The 17,784-nt window shown below is 36.3% G+C and overlaps 1 protein-coding gene across 3 annotated transcripts in view; it reads left to right on the top strand.

The window, feature by feature from the left end:
- GABRA6 (gamma-aminobutyric acid type A receptor subunit alpha6) overlaps window positions 1-17,784 on the top strand; it is a 140,135-nt gene that overhangs the window by 113,758 nt on the left and 8,593 nt on the right. For 2 of the 3 annotated variants that reach the window (XM_053226774.1, XM_053226771.1), the window contains exons 3-9: window positions 9,569-9,687; window positions 10,279-10,346; window positions 12,293-12,513; window positions 12,598-12,680; window positions 12,982-13,125; window positions 13,536-13,688; window positions 15,433-15,692. In XM_053226774.1, coding sequence (XP_053082749.1) covers window positions 10,344-10,346; window positions 12,293-12,513; window positions 12,598-12,680; window positions 12,982-13,125; window positions 13,536-13,688; window positions 15,433-15,692 — 864 coding nt within the window. In that variant the 5' untranslated portion in view covers window positions 9,569-9,687; window positions 10,279-10,343. Of the gene's footprint in view, window positions 1-8,371; window positions 9,688-10,278; window positions 10,347-12,292; window positions 12,514-12,597; window positions 12,681-12,981; window positions 13,126-13,535; window positions 13,689-15,432; window positions 15,693-17,784 lie in introns of those variants that run through there. The other variant, XM_053226775.1, reaches the window with a different exon arrangement.

Here is a 17,784-nt window from a genome sequence, read left to right as displayed (position 1 = left end):
CATATCTGGAAAGTGACTTATCCAAAATACGCAAAGATTTTTTTAAAATTCAAAAATAAGAAAACAAATAACTTGATTAAAAAGTGGACAAAAGACTTTTTCAGACACCTCACCAAGTATAATAATTATTATACAGATGGAAAATAAGCCTATGAAAAGATGCTCCATATCATATATCATTAGGGAAATAAAATTAAAACAATTATGTGACACTACTACATGCTTATAAGAATGGCCAAGATCCAGAACACTGATGACACCAAGTGCTAGTGAGGACACGGTACCCGAGAACCTCTCATTCACTCCTTGTAGGAAATCAAAATGGTACAGACACTTGGGAAAACAGTTTGGTGATTTCTTACAAACTAAACCTTCTCTTATATGATTCAGCAAATGTGCTCCTTAGTATTTCCCCAAAAGAGCTGAAATCTTACATTGACATACAAACCTGCACATAGTTGTCTACTGCAGCTTTCTTCACAATTACCAAAATTTGGAAGCAACCAAATTTTGGTTTGCTTCCTTCAGTAGGTGAATGGACAAATATACTGTGGTATATCCAGACAATGGACTATTTTTCCGTGTTTAAAAAAATGAAGTGTTAAGCCATAAAAAGGTGTGGAGGACACTTGCATGCATATTGCTAAGTGAAATAAGCCAATCTGAAAATGTACATGCAATATACATGTACATGCAATATAATTACAGCTATAGGACATTCTGGAGAAGGCAAAGTTATGTAGACAGTAAAAACATCAGTGGTTTCCACGGGTTGGGCAAGGGAAAGGTTGAATAGGTAGAGCATAGAGGATTTTTAGGGCAGTGAAACTACTCTGTAAGATACTAGACGTTTGGACACATGTCATTCTACGTTCGTCTAACGCATAGAATGTACAAGAGTGAACACAAAAAAATGTAAGCTATGGACTTTGGGTAATAATGATGTGCCAGTGTAGGCTCATTAATTGTAACAAATGTAGCACTGTGGTGGGAGATGTTGAAAAGAGATGAGACAGTGCAAGTGTGGGAGTCGGGGTATATGGGAAATCTCAGTACTTTCCTCTTAATTTTACTGTGAACCTAAAGAAGAAAGACCTAAAGAAAAAAAGAGTACTTTTTTTTTTTACCATATAAATAAAACAGTATTTCCTTCTTACCTTTAAAACGAGAAGATATGTGACATTTTGCTAATGTAGTTTCAAAGTATAAATTGTCAGGAACTTCAAAGTAACTGCCTCTTTTCGGTAAAATATATTATCTCTAGTTCAGTGTCTGATTTTGCTGAATCTTCTGATTCCAACTGTCCTCTCAGGCTTAATGTCTTCTCCATTTGGTGTTTTATTTAATCCTGGGTTTCAGTTCAAACAGTATACCAGGTAATCAATAGAAAATATGATATAATTGATCCAAATGAATGAGTGGCCCAGAAAATCACCAATAGCTATTTCACTGACTAGTATTTATTTATATTCTATCTTTTTCCCCAGAAGTTTTGAGGAGCCTTTCAGAAAAAAGCAAATGCAAAGTGTAGAATAGAAATAGAAAAACAGGTACAAGGGTAAGAGAAGATTAACACAAAAAAAGTCAGCTACAATTCAGTTTTGACTACGAGTATCCAGGCATCAAGGTCAAAAGGAGAAACATGCTCAGTTATATAGTTTGTAGAAAGAAAAATATTATTTTAGTTTCTTTTCAAGACAAAGTTTTTCCTATTACTTAATTTTGTAAGAAGTTTCCCAAGTGGGACTTAATATAATGGCTACTAATTGATGTAATAGGTACAATGTCTTTTGATTCTTTCCTGTAGGAAAATAAAAAAAAAAACAAACTATAGATAGATAGATAGATAGATAGATAGATAGATATAGATATAGATATATAGATATATAGATATCAGTTTATAACTTGGAAATGGAACCCAGGAAGGACAATTCTGGTAGGAGCTAAACTAATGTGCTTCAACCATTTAAGCCTTTGATGGTCTAAGTGCTTTAACTATCAGGTCTCTTATTTTATTAACCATTGGATAGTAGCTGTATTATTTGCATTAGATGACAACGGAATTCAGAAGAATCTCTTTAAAATATTGAGAAAGAATTTATTGAGAAAAAATTTTTGCAAAATTCTCATATGCCTCTTGCCAGGCTTCTCCACGTATTTGTGCAGATTGTGCCTGGCCCAAAAGCTGAGTGTGCCAGTGGCAACAGAAATGTAGCCTGCAGTCCACTCCCTGAGACTTTATACCAGAATATGGGGTATCTCATTGTAATTAATCTACCTAGAGGCAGTTCTCTGCTTGTGACAGATGGCCCATTTAACATGCATTCCTAATCCTCATCTTATTTGGCCACCTACATTATAAAGGATGACAAAACTAAAAAAGAATATTACTTGCTATGCAATCAACTCAATTTCCTAGATTTCTATAGTAAGTATGAAAAGATTTTTGTGGATTAATCTGAACATCTATTTGTATTTATTCATTTCCTAAATCAGAAATCAAAGACTATATTGTAACTTTCTCAACTCCCTCTGGAACCAGACAGGGCCCCGTGACCCGATTCTTTATTTCTTCTGTTGAATGCAGATATGATGACTGAAACTGAGGTAGCCATATTACAACCATGAAATGCAGCCTTGTCAGCTCTGGCATTACTTAGCTGCCAAAGCCAGGAGCTGCCTAGGTCCGTCATTTTCTCCTTTTCTGTAGGAAAAAGAATCCATTTTGTTTACAACACTGCAAGTTGAGTTTTCTGTTTTTACATCTAATACATTCCTTATTGATACAGTGCCATGATAGTAAAATGGGCACCAACAACGACAATATGCTCACTGCAAGTTCATAGTGCTATATAGCTCTTTTAATTCTGACATATCAGATACTCTACTTCTAGCCTGTTCTCTCCAAAGCCTGTTAAAAGTCTATTTTAAGATAATTTGTGTGTGTCTTTGATGGTCAGGGTTTGTTAGAGAACATTTACCAGCAGCATGCATGTGTAACATTGTTCAGTCACTGTTGAGTCATTAGCTCCAAATTATGCATCAAATACCTCGTAGCCTCTTTTTGGAAGAGCCTTCCCACCCACCCCATCACTTTTTTCCCCCTCAGATTAAATCACTCCTATATAAATGGCAAGCCTCTTCTATTTTATTCTAAGAAGTAACATAAAGTCATTTAATACAACAACATGAAGGACAAAATTATTCCCATGGAAGCCTCTGACCTTTCCATGGCACTTTCAAATGTTTATTTTTATAACCTGCTTTGAGAATATCCCTTTACAGGCAGCAGGTTTGGAATTTACATCTTATCCAAGTCCAACAGAATCCATGTTAATAGACTTCCATTCTGCTTTGTTCTTCTATAACATTTCCCCAGAGCTCATCACTGGGCTTGAACCCAAAATTCTGTCCTCTTTTTCCTATACTCCAAGCACCTGATAAATAGGCAAACAGATTCTGGGGCATGGGTAGCACTGCCAGAAGATGATGCTCAGTAGTCCCCTAGTGGCCTGAAAGAGTTCATGCAGTTTACTGAAATGCTTATTCTACTCTGTGGAGGTGTGAGAGATTCATTAGGCAGCAAGATCATTATGTATTTGCCAATTAGCACCTTCCTTTCCAGAAGGCACAGGAAGTACACTCATAATTCCACTTTGTCTAGGTTTGCTCTAGGTATGCAGTCAGTCCATCCAGCTGTCATAATGTATCATCACCTGAAATTTTGTTTTCGAGTTTGGGATGTAGTCTCTGAGTTAAAAGACCCTTTAGGAGCTAGTGACAGTAATCCACTTATCTGGAGCAAAGATAAATAAATAAAAATTAAAAATAATTAATAATAAGGATACGGTGCTTTCAGAAGGAACTCGAGGGAAGAAATGATACCTAGATTATGAAGGAATGGAATCAGGGAGGCCATCAAAAATCTGGGCAGCCGCTCTTGCAGATTTGGGGTTGAAGTGATTTGTTTCTGATGCTTTCTGTAAGGCTGATGCATTTTTGTTGTTTCCTCTCTCTTCACAGATATTTCTTTGATGTTGCATGAATTTGGCCAAACATGCCTTCCTCTAACACTGGCAACCTTAGCAAATGACACAGACCAATCTGTAATTTTTTCATCTCATTTTTAAATGCTAGAGAAAAAAAATGGCCAAAAATGACAATGACAATGATAATTATGGGTGATGTTGGTAGTGATGTTGATGGTATTTTTGTTTTTTATTTACTATGGACAATATCCTGTGAAAACGCCTTAATGCCTTTTTAAATTTCATCCTCACCAAGCCCCTGTAATTCCATTTAATGGTGATGAAGATGATACCTAGAGATAATAACTAATTTTCCTAAGTAACTTGCCTGCTAACGAACCCAAGTTACCTGATATCAAAGTGGTATCCCAGTCTTCTGTGTAATCAATGGTGGGTTGATATGAGATCAAGCAGGACAAACATGAGAAATAAGTCCCTACCCCTATAAAATAGCAGGGCAATTCTCAGAGAAAAAGTGCTGTTACGAATTACTTAAACAATGCCATCATAGTCTTCTACACATGGCCATGCCTTTCTCAAATCCTCCAGTGAGGAGCATGAAAATCTCCCTCTATTGGACTATGTTTATCTTCCAGTCTTTTTATCCATGACATTCTTTGTTTCCTATTTTCCAGTTTCTCAGAGTTATTTGCTGTTTATAAACAACATGAATGGCCACAACTCTGAGTTCATCATGCAGCCTAGAATGGCCTTTTCTTGTTTTGTTTTTTTTTAAAGTTTATTTATTTATTTTGAGAGAGAGAGAGAGTGAGTGAGCACAAGGTGGGGGGAGGAACAGAGAGAGGGAGGGAGAGAGAATTCCATGCAGGCTCCACACTGTCAGTGCAGAGCCTGATGTGAGGCTCAATCTCACAAACCATGAGATCATGACCTGAGTTGAAATCAAGAGTCATATACTTAACCAACTAAGCCACCAGGTGCCCTGGAATGACCTTTTTCAATCTACTAAAAGTTTATTCAACTTCTCAAGCTCAGTCCAAATGTTGTGTCTTTCATGAAATAATCACTGGCCACCATTCCCCACAGATGCCTTTTTACTGTTACCATAGCACATGGTTAATAATATATATGTTTACCATTCAGTTCTATTACATTGATATTAACATCTAGAATGTGAGCTTCCTGAAGGTGAACATTATTTTTTTTTTAATTTCTATATCCTCAGCATAAAACAAGCACTTAATAAATAAACAAACATTAAATTGGACGGATACTGGTTGAACAGGTATAAATCATGAATTCAATAACCTGTTATTTTATTTACTTACTTATTTAAGAGACAGACAGACAGACAGAGCCTGAGAGGGGGAAGGGCAGAGAGAGACGGAGACACAGAATCTGAAGCAGGCTCCAGGCTCTGAGCTGTCAGCCCAGAGCCTGACACGGGGCTTGAACTCATAAGCCTTGAGATCATGACCTGAGTGGAAGCCGGGTACTTAACCAACTGAGCCACCCAGACGCCCTGACATGACTTTTAGTCCCTCCATATTTGTGTTTTCAGATTTGAAATTGATATTGCCTGCCTATACTTTTCTGCCATATAATGTATTCAATGTTCTATTGCTAACCAAGCCAAAACAATTTTAAGCTGGTGACCAGAGGACCGTCCCTTTATTGCCATTTGTTTCCCAGAGCAATTTTGTCCTTATTGCACTGGATTCCCAAACAATATTGCATGGGAATTTTCTACAGTGTCCACTGAGAGGTTGGGTATCCCTTAAGAATATAAAAAAATATTGTTGGTCCAGAGAGTTTAAGAGGACCAACTTTAGAAAATGGAGTCAGAGTTGCCATACATAAATCATAGTGTATAATAGTGTACACTTTGGAATCAGCAGTAATAACTAGCTCTGGGACATTAAGGTAGTTACATACCTGTTGTATGCCTCATTTTATCCTTTTGTAAAATAAAAATGAAAATAGCTGCTTGTAAGGCAGTTGCACAGATTAGAGATAATGACAATGTACAAAATTGACATAATAAGCATTCAATAAATATTAACTATTATGATATAATCTACCACTTTTTCTTCTTCCTTTAGTAGTTTTGTCCTCCAGTACCTCCCAGACCCATTTTACCACTAGGAGGAAGCTCTTTAAATCCTCCTTCTCATATCACTCCAGAATAACTCCATAGCAGAATCTTTGAATCCAAATATTCACTTGAGGAGTGCCTGGGTGGCTCAGCCAGTTGAATGTCTGACTTCTGCTTAGCCATGATTCTACGTTTGTGGGTTCGAGCCCCATGTTGGGCTTTGCACTAGCAATGTAGAGCCTCTTTACATTCTCTGTCTCCCTCTCTCTATCTGCCCTTCCCCTGCTCCCATGCTCTAAAAAAAAAAAATAGACATTAAAAAAACCCCACAAATATTCACTCAAGGTCTCTGTCAAAAAGCTCTTCTTTAGGATGCCCCCAAATAGCCTCAATCTCCTACTGAATGTTCTTAGGGATTATGTAATTTCCTCCTGAAACATACATTCATGAAACCTGTCCATGGTATTTCATGGTATACTTGAACATTTTGTTAACAGGAAACTCATTTTCTCCTATGGTACTCCTTCCTTCTTTGGGTAAATACCACAATTAGAAACTATTTCTTTAATAGAATGGAAACTTATTTTTCACTGGCTTCTACCCCATGGCCTTAGCTTATACCTAGTTTTGAATTCTGATCCTGCCATTTTTTAGCTGTGAAATTAGGCAAGTTACATACTTGCTGATTTACAAAATGGACTCAATTATAGACAACTCAGATTTTTGTGTTAGTAGTGAATGAGTTGGAGTATATGGAGCTCTTAACATAATTCTAGGAATATGGTAAATGCTAAATATTTGGTATTTATTATTAATATTATGTTAATTTTCACTAATACAGTCTTAAATTGCATTCATTATTTTTAGACTGACTTGCTCTCCATAACAGTTTCTAAGCAAACAGGGAAAAATGTCCTTACTAGGTGGGAAGTAGTTACATAAATACCAGAATCCTTTGGTTCAAGCCTCTTCTATACTAATGCCTCTTTTCTATCATATAAAGTACTATTTAGTGTCTGGTACTAAGTTTGCTTTTTCTGTGCAATAATTTTCTTTAATCATCCCTGAGTATTTATAGTGAAATTAAATGAAATCATTCCATTTACAGCAATGTGGGTGGAACTGGAGGGTATTATGCTAAATGAAATAAGTCAGTCAGAGAAAGACAGATATATGTTTTCACTCATATCCTGAGAAAACTTATCTTGAGAAACTTAACAGAAGACCATGGTGGAAGGGAAGGGGGAAAATAGTTACAAACAGAGAGGGAGGGAGGCAAAGCATAAGAGACTCTTAAATACAGAGGACAGACTGAGGGTTGATGGGGGTGGGGGAGAGGGGAAAATGGGTGATGGACATTGAGGAGGGCACTTGTTGGGATGAGCACTGGGGATTGTATGTAAGCCAATTGACAATAAATTATATATATAAAAAAAAAGAAAATGTGTTGTAGTCATCATCTGGAGAAGTTTAGAGTGAAAAGAAGAAGAGGTATGGAAGCCAGGTCCTGTAATGAAAAAGAGAAGATTTTAGGAGTGTTTAGGAGCTTACATTTGAGAGGACATGATACATAGCTTTGTTTAAATGGCTGCCATGTGGTCTTTCCCTAGCAAATCATTGTGTATGGTTTCAAATGTGAGAGCTAGGACTAGGGGCAGGTTTCAGCTCAGCACAAGTAAGACAATGTGAGAAAACAGATGCTGGATACCACTTGCCAGGAATACTGGAGGGTGTCGGGGGGGGGGGGGTTGATGAATAACCAGAAAATTCCACACAACTGTGAGATTCAGTAATCTTAAAAAAACTACTTCACAGAAATCTTGCAGTCCTTCCTTTTTTCTATTGTTTCTTCTTAGTCACAGCTAATTTATTGAAATGTTCCACAAATAATTTATGTCATGTCTTTAGAAATGACTCTTAAGACTTAGCTATGTGTCTGCAATAGGAACGGTCACCTTTTTGGAATTTAGATTCTGAAGCTACAGACTGTGAAGTGGGTGAATGCCGTGTAGATCTGGCAGGAAGATGGTGATGTGAGACACTTGTTTCTATTTCTTGTGTTCCTGAATTACTATTTAAAAAAAAATATATATATATGTATGTATATATATACACAGTATATATATACACATATATGAGAGGGGGGATTCACAATGCTTAAAATTTTAACGTTTAAAGTGACTTCCTTTCCTCCAACTTCCATCTACCAGACTAGGTAAAGAATGCTATTTTTTCAGTTCAAACATTTCTCTGTTCACCTGTGGCAAGCCTATTAAAATAGTGCCCACAACGTCAGCATTAACCATGTCCATGGATGCTTTATTCTTACAGTATTTGTACATGGGGAACCTTAATCAGCTATTTCCAGACATTGTCTCTTATAGGCAGCATCCATGAAATCGGCCGGGTTTTTAAAGATAGTGGTAGGACCTATTTATATCTTAGCTTGAGATGACATATCTTTGACAGGAAGGATAAGCAAAATACATAAACACAAACAAACAAACAAACCAAACCAAACCAAACAAACCAACCAACCAAACAAAAAAAAACAGAAAAAAAAATTAAACCAACAGCCAGACGATGAGGAGTTGTTCTAGTGTATTGTAAGTACTTTTCAATGAATAATGATGGGTAATTTTAAATGTGGAGGAAAGGTGCATCTGATGCCATAAAGCTGATGAAATCAGAAAGATAACCCAAAAGGATCTCAATATTGTTAGATTTTATAAGCAGTAAGAGCTGTGTAGGAATCCTTCTGTGAACCACAGAAATAATAAATGCTGAGCCGTTGGAACATAATCTCAATCAGCAAGATGCCACAGCTTTCCAGATTTTCTCACAGGGACCTGCTAATTCCATGCCAAAACTAGCAGTGGATTTCTTCCTTCTAATCTCCCCTAATGCCTTATTCAATTATTGTCACTGCTCTCCGACCATACAGTGTCCTTTCAGACTCTTGTTTCCTAACTGAGTCCACCAGAAGAGGCTGAATGTCCATCAGGATGTAGTCTAAGACCATAAGCCACCTTGTTCCACATGAAAAGGCAAAAACGAGAACAAGAGAGCAAGGGAGACCTTCAAAGTTTTTCTGGTAACCTCTTCATCTACGGATTACTGGCTGGACACAAACAGGGAAAAGAGATATGAGGGGTCTGGAATATTACTCTAGTTGATTGGCAAAGGGGTGCTTGTTAGGAGGGAGGAGAAGCCAGGAGGAGGGTGAACTGGGGCATTGCAGTGCTCTGCAGGATGGCGTCGCCTCTGCCCTGGCTGTACATTATTCTATGGTGAGTAAGATTTTGTTTTTTCCCTTCAGCGCTAAGGAAAGTGAAAGCGCACACCCACTGGGTGACTTCTGTAGCAAATCATGGAAGAAGCCTGGGTGGTATGGCATGTATTTGTGGTGGAGTATATGAGGGTGGATTGGACAGCCTATTTTCTCTGAGGCTGGGAGTGAGGATCATTGACTGTCTACTCACAGGGTAGAAAATACCCTAGGGAAACTTGAAGATGAAGGGAACTTCTACTCAGAAAACATCAGTCGGATCCTAGACAACTTGCTTGAAGGCTATGACAATCGTCTGAGGCCAGGATTTGGAGGTGAGAGACAGTACCCCTACTAGACCAAATGTGTTCTCTCCTTCTCCCTTCCTACTGTTCTAAGACCCAGAGGCTTCAGAAGGATGGCAGAGTGGTAAGGTGCAGGGGTACTGGGAAAGGCCATGTGTTCCCATCGGGTCTCTGCCCCTTCCTCTGTTCGTGACCTTTTATGAACATTATTTGAACCCTCTAAGCCTCAGCTTCCTCAGCTGTAGTGTGGGTGTATGAACAGTGCTTGCTTCATAGAGTTACGTGAGTATAGAGTGAGATTCTCCATGTAAAGCACTTTTCTTAACATTTGTCCCATTAAAGCTATCAAGATGTGTTATTGTTATAGTTTTTATTATTAGAGTATTAACTTAGTTCTCTTGCATTCCTTAAATTCCCCCAAATTGACCAGAAAAATTTCAAAATAACACAACTGGTATGAGTTTTCAGAGTTAAAAAACCCAAGGGTTCCTGCTACTGAGATTGCTTTAGGATAGGTTGCAGATTCTGACCATGAGAAGGGACTTTGTGATAAGGTCATTAATTTCAGTCTCCTTAACATCACTAATGGTAATTGCCCCCATTCTTCTGGGCTAATTTCAGGTGCTGTCACTGAAGTCAAAACAGACATTTATGTGACCAGTTTTGGGCCCGTGTCAGATGTGGAGATGGTGAGTGACTTCTGAGTGAGGAGGGTAGTTTTATTTGGTGAAGGGAGGGCAGAGTCCCAGAACTAACAGTATTGGGCATTGTTACCAAGCTTGGTTCCAGAGTCCTAATACAATATGTGTGCTCATGCTTGGAGGGCATGGCCATTAGAGCAGATTCCTGGCTTAATCTCCCTCACATTTCACTACTTTGCTTGAATGCTTTAACCTAAGGGACTTTTTAAAGTCCTCTCTTCTGGCCACATATCATGCACTGATTTTTTTCTACAAAGGTAAGATTTTCCCCATCTTTATGAAGTCCTGGTAAATTTTTAGAGTAGCAAAAAGAAAAACCAACAAAGATGATACGCCATATAAGAGTATATTGAGAATATCTATGAAACTTAAAATATAGCTCTTTTCTGTGGCACATCCTTCTGAGTATATTTTACTAAACAGTAGAGAGCATCATTTGGAAAGGCTAGTATGTTGTACCTTTTGTGTTACGAATGGACCAGTAGGTGTTCTGGGAACTCTGTTCCAGGTACAGATGGCTGTAGGATTCGTAAGAGAGTATTTATAGTAAGTGGCAATGAAAATCTGAACTAGTCTTCTAGAACAAAGTGTATCATGGTATTTTTTCATAGTTCTCAGGTACTATCTCCCCCTAAAAGTAAAATATAAATACTAAAATTGAAGTAAAAATAAATCTTTATATAGTTGCCTCATTTAATTAGGAAAATGTAACTGTGGATAAGTAGTTACTGGAGACTTTTTATCTTCTGCTTTTTTGAGTTGTCAAGAAAAGAAAAAAGCAAGAAGGGAAGAAAAGAAAAAGGAAGCAGTACAAGAGGAAGGGAAAGGGAGAGGGAGGGACAAAAGTAAGAAAGAAAACAGGGAAGTGAAGGAGAAGGAGGAGGACTTTATTTAAGAGATAAATGTATTAGGTCTTGAAAGAAGGGGGAGTCAGAATTATCCTGAATCCTCAATTTTACTATCATATTTTTCATTGACTACTGACTCACCTCCAGAATAAATAATCACAACCATATTATATTATATTATTGAAGTCTGGGGAACACTTGGAACTTCATTTTATGTATGTGTCTCATTTTTAAAGTATATTTATACAGTGGAGATTGGTTATACCCTAGACCATTATTATATGGATATATTATGTGTCAAATTATACTTTGAAAATCTAATCACCACTTGTAATAATAGGTCTCATAAAGGAACTTATAAAGTAGTCAAAGCAATTATTGGCAATATTTTGATATACTTACAAGCTGTTATTTATTATTGACTTTTGCAATGCCCTCACCATAATTCTTAAGATTTCTAATGTTATTTCATAAAAGCCACAAATTAAAACTCAAAGTTCTAATTATGCATACTTAAATGATCCTCTGAGTAATTGTGGTAACATTTGCTTTTATGTTCTCTGAGAACAATATAAAATAATTATGATGTGCAGCCAGAGTACACTTATCAAGCAAAGTTTGTCTATCCTTGGAAGTTGATTTCATGGTACCAGGATTCTTGGAGACACCTTTGAAGGTGGACAAGACATTGAGGGGAATGGTTAGACTAACTGATGGTGGGATGGCCAACACAAAACCTAGACTGTAAATCTTTTCATATTTTTCTTCTAAGCTAATGAAGGCAAAATTGATAGGCCAATAGATGGAGAGGTGGATGACTAATAGAAAGGAGGAAGAATGTGGAAGAGGGTAAAGATGAAGGAGGGAGGTTTGCACGACACAATACTATCTTTTATAATAATGTTGCAAACTTTGCGTTTGAGAAAAATAATAATTTACTGAAATCATAGTTTTTCTGATAGACTGTTGTCATAAAAAAGTTGTTTTATTTCTTAAATTTTAGAATTGGGTATATAAGCTAGTGAATCAACTATTCTTAATAAACTATCTCCCCAGTTTGCATGAATATCTTATTTTTTTTCTTAGGAATATACAATGGATGTTTTCTTCCGCCAGACTTGGACTGATGAGAGGTTGAAGTTTGGGGGGCCAACTGAGATTTTGAGTTTGAATAACTTAATGGTCAGTAAAATCTGGACACCTGACACTTTTTTCAGGAATGGCAAAAAATCAATTGCTCACAATATGACAACCCCTAATAAACTCTTCAGAATAATGCAGAATGGAACTATTTTATACACTATGAGGTGAGGTTTTCCCAATTCAGCTTCCTCTACCCAAATGATTTGTCCATCATACTAACTCGGAACCATTTATTTCAATGTCCCTAGGCTTACCATCAATGCTGACTGTCCTATGAGGCTGGTTAACTTTCCTATGGATGGGCATGCTTGTCCACTCAAGTTTGGGAGTTGTAAGTTACAAAAGACTTCTGAAAGCCAAATAATGCATTCAAAATATACAATTATTTGATTATAATCAGAGACTGGGAAGCAAAAGAGAAATATTACTATGATACTCTCAGTGAGATTCCAGGAATATACTCACTTAATCATGTCTGTCTATCTTATAAATAGAGGTTTTAGTCACACAGAGTAAAGAATACCATTAAAGAAAATTTATGTTTGTATTTTCCTTTTTATATGGACAAGATTTGCTCTAAAAAGGAAAAACACAACTAGTCATATTCACTGCTGTTTGTTTAAAAAATTCAGATGCTTACCCCAAAAGTGAAATCATATATACATGGAAAAAAGGACCACTTTACTCAGTCGAAGTCCCAGAAGAATCTTCAAGCCTCCTCCAGTATGATCTGATTGGACAAACAGTATCTAGTGAGACAATTAAATCTAACACAGGTAAGAATTAGACCAACTCATGAATGCAACCCAACAAGGTGACCCCAATGAACATTTTCAAAGTATATATTTCTTTCTTCTTTGCATTAGCCATCCTCAGCTACGCTTGCTGTTTTGAAGTGATGAGTAGCTTTCTTTAAAACTGATTTTGCAACCATGTGCGTATAAGGATTTGTGTAACCTTGGGATGAGTAGTTTTCTATGTATATGACACAAAGAACACCACCGAAAACAGTGAGCTGATGTATCTATCATTCACTGATTAAGTATCTTTGTCATACATTGAAATATGCCTTTGCTTGTTTTCTTCTAGCCCATGTTAATTTAAAGATCTGCAAGATTTATTTCCAGCTGCATTCTTTTTGCATACTGTCAAGAGCAATAATTCTGATATATGTGTCTTCCAACAGGTGAATACGTAATAATGACAGTTTATTTCCACTTGCAAAGGAAGATGGGCTACTTCATGATACAGATATACACTCCTTGCATTATGACAGTCATTCTTTCTCAAGTGTCCTTCTGGATTAATAAGGAGTCTGTCCCAGCCAGAACTGTCTTTGGTATGCTTCATTCTTTGGCTATACTTCACCCATCCTCCAGCAATTATTGCTTGTGTATTTTAGGGGAATATTCACACCAGTGCACTTTTTCAATCCACAAAGGAAATAGACTCCTATCTTATTCAGGCATATGTATTACATAAAATGACCCTTATATTATCCTAAGCTGTGTGGTGAATCTACAAAAAATTTGTCTTAGCAAGAATTCTGGCTGGATTCCTGTGACTTTCATGTGCCCTATTAAGGAGGCTTTTTTGTTTCGTTTTAGTTTTTTTTTGTTGTTGTTTTTTTCTTTTTTAAAATCTCAGGATGCTTGGGTGGCTCAGTCAATTAAGCACCCAACTCTTGATTTGGAATCAGGTCACGATCTCCTGGTTCATGAGTTTGAGCCCTGCATGGGGCTCAGTGCTGACAGCTGACCCTCTCTCCCCTCCTCCCCTGTGCTCTCTCACCCTCTTGCTCTAAAAAATAAATAAATGAGCATTAAAAAAATAAAATAAAATCTTAATTTGCTATTTCATAACTAAGGAAAAGCAGAAAAGTAACAACTGACATGTAAACCCATGAAAACAAAGGCTAAGATATTGAACCCTGATATATAAATTATATCTAATATATAAATTAAATCTTGCTTTTATTAGATTGAATTGTAAAACGTTGCCATTTTTCAAGATCTGAAAATAGTTAAATATAACCAATTTCCCATGGTTCAACATAAATAATGAGCTCCATTTATGATATATAGAATCACTATTAGTTTTGATGGAACAAAATGTAATAAGAGAAAGAGCTGTAAGCGAAAATATCATCAACAACAAAATCCAATTTTTTTCTGAGTTTTTATGATTATAATTTAGAAGTTCATAGGTAAGACCTGAGTTGAACTGAAATCTCACATGAATTTTGACTTTTTAATTTAGTATATTTTAAAATAGACCTCCTTCTGCAAATTATAAAAGAATATCTATACAATGATGTTGACCATCTTGAAATTACATAAATTCCCCAAGTATAATACAAGACATGAAACTGTTGACAACTCAGTGATGAAATTATTTTCTCATGAGTAAATATTTTATCTTAAAATCAAGCTAGAAATTTTAAAAAATGAGGGACTTAATGTATGTTTACTATTCATACCAGATAGATTTCTTAAATATGATAATAGATATTATCATCTATTCAGATAGACCAGGAGTTCAAGGTTTTAGTACTTACATGATAATTACTTGCTGTGAGTTTTCTTAAGAAGTAAACAACTAGAATTATTTGCGAGTTAAGCTTTACAATAGTTAAACTAAATCAAATTAAAAAATTTTTTTTGATCAACTCCAGTGTACATGCCACTGCACTGGGTACTGAAGGATACAAAAATTTTAATACCTATGACAGTAATTGTCAACAATTAAAAAACAAAAATAACATGGGCGCCTGGGTGGCTCAGTCAGTTAAGCGTCCGACTTTGGGTCAGGTCATGATCTCACTGTTTGTGGGTTTGAGCCCCACGTTGGGCTCAGTGCTGACAGCTCAGAGCCTGTAGCCTGGTTCAGATTCTGTGTTTCTTTCTCTCTCTCTCTGCCCCTCCCCTGCCTGTGCTCTCTCTCAAAAATAAATAAACATTAAAAAAAACAATAATAACAAAAATTACATTTGCAGAACGTTTAATCCACTGACACATTGTCATTTGATGTTATTATCAGATTCTAAATGCTAATGCTGCATTTCTCATTCATTTTCATTTTAGGGATCACCACTGTTTTAACCATGACCACACTAAGCATCAGTGCCCGGCACTCCTTGCCAAAAGTGTCGTATGCAACTGCCATGGACTGGTTCATAGCTGTTTGCTTCGCTTTCGTCTTCTCTGCTCTTATTGAATTTGCGGCTGTCAACTATTTTACCAATCTTCAGACACAGAAGGCCAAAAGGAGGGCACAGATTGCAGCCTCACCCCCAGTGACAATATCAAAAGCGACTGAACCCTTGGAAGCTGAGATTGTTTTGGTAATTGTTTACTTTTCTAATGTTACCTACCAGTTAGGAAAAGGCAGCCAAATGGTGATCACAAACAACTTAGTAATCCAAAAATACTATTAGTTGAGCACAAGTTACATAATTCTGGTTCTAAGGCCAACTTCTTTTCCAACTTCATAGAAGAAAAGAAACCTGAAGCAGCAATCCTTCATTTATCTTTGCTCTAAACTTTTGGCATTCTTCTTTTATCATCCTCACTGGTACTAGCAGATTCCGTGCTCTCAGAGGAGATGAGAAAATTCTTCTCAGCCTTTAGATGTTTCCTTTGAACAGGTTTACTTCTACCAACTAGGGAGAATAAAGTGAAAAAGAAAAAGTTCCTAATGAAGCTTCAGAGTCTTAGGGAAATAAACAGGGACTCCTATAGAATAGACAATTTTTGTTAGAAATTGTCTATTTGCTGCTTTATTTCATGAAGGCAAGATATGAATAATAGGTTCTGTGAATGCTGAGTCATAAGCAAAGTTTTTGATTTACGTGAAAACATTCTCATGTTCATATTTGTATATTAAATGCTTATATCCCAACCTGTTCTTATTCAAAGACTTAATAATAAGTGATAAATACTTATAAAATTCAGTTTAGATTTTCTGTTGCTCAGCTCTGGTCCTCAAAGGTTTTTTGAAAAAGAAATAAATGATAGCATTAATAATTCAAGGGTCATGAATGTGTCCCCAAATTTCAATTTCACATCTGAGTAAATTCTCACAACAGTTCAACTGCACACACTTTTTTTAATGGATTTTAGAACTTATTGACAAATGCAAGTTTTTATGTCAATGCAAATTCCAAATAGTAGTTCTTAAAACAAGAAAATTTTGTTCTGTAACATCAAGTACTGCAAACACTTTGAACTAAAAATGTCTTTATAACCAATTCTTGTGAACATTTCCAAATCACGGAACCACATGAAGTCTAGGTAATCCTTGGTTAACTTTAATGACAAAAATTACTATGTGTGTTGTACTTCTGAAATACTCAGGCATGTATTTGAGTAAAAAGATGATACTTTCCTATTGAAACATCTGGTTTGATATACTAAGAAACAAGTTTCTTGGTGTATTTCTTGGAATCTATTTTCTCCAAGGATAAGATAAAATAAGATATAATTTAAAGATTTTTTTTCTTAAATTAGCTCTCATTAAAAAAAAAAGTTTACTATTCTTTTTACCAGTGATCCAGACTAACTACCTCTGCTTACAAATCAAAAATAGTGTCTCAGAGGGGGGGAAATGTTAGTTACTAGTTGGTAGGAAAACTAGAAATTGATTCCATAAGTCCTGATATCCACCAGAGGCAGAGGCCATCCCCTCCCCAATAATTTCTCAAAGGTTGAAATATAAAGGAATGCATACTGCAATATAAAATATTTTCAGGATGCTAGGCCATTCCCAAAATTCTTCCTATGACCTAATGTTGTTTTCTTTATATAAATGTTTTTGGGTTTTTTTTAAATTTTTTTTTAACACTTATTTATTTTTGAGACAGAGAGAGACAGAGCATGAACGGGGGAGGGTCAGAGAGAGAGGGAGACACAGAATCGGAAGCAGGCTCCAGGCTCTGAGCCATCAGCCCAGAGCCCGACACGGGGCTTGAACTCACGGACCACGAGATCATGACCTGAGCCGAAGTTGGACGCTCAACCGACTGAGCCACTCAGGCGCCCCTATATAAATGTTTTGAAAGGCCACAAAAATATCAATTTTATAGCAAAAAAGATGCTACTCTGAAGACTCAGTCCAAAACACTTGAAAATATTTTTTTTCAGAAAATATTTTTGAGAATTATTTTGTTTGTAAAAATAAGTGATTATGTTATAAACTGTCTGTATATATATAGACATATAATCAATATATGTCCCAATGGCCATACATTATCTTAACATGTGTCTATAGAGAAAGAAGAATTGGTATTTATCAGAATTCAGTTTAACAGTTTTCTTTGAGAAATGCAATTAAAATCAAAAGAGAAATTCATGAGAGACAAGATAAAAAATAACTCAAATGATTTTAAATATGTTCTTTGATCTGATATTGAGATAAAAAGAAAGACCAACTTCCTT

This window comes from Acinonyx jubatus, chromosome A1 (assembly GCF_027475565.1).
Source record: "Acinonyx jubatus isolate Ajub_Pintada_27869175 chromosome A1, VMU_Ajub_asm_v1.0, whole genome shotgun sequence".
Lineage (NCBI taxonomy): Eukaryota > Metazoa > Chordata > Mammalia > Carnivora > Felidae > Acinonyx > Acinonyx jubatus.
This window is presented reverse-complemented; position numbering and strand designations above follow the sequence as displayed.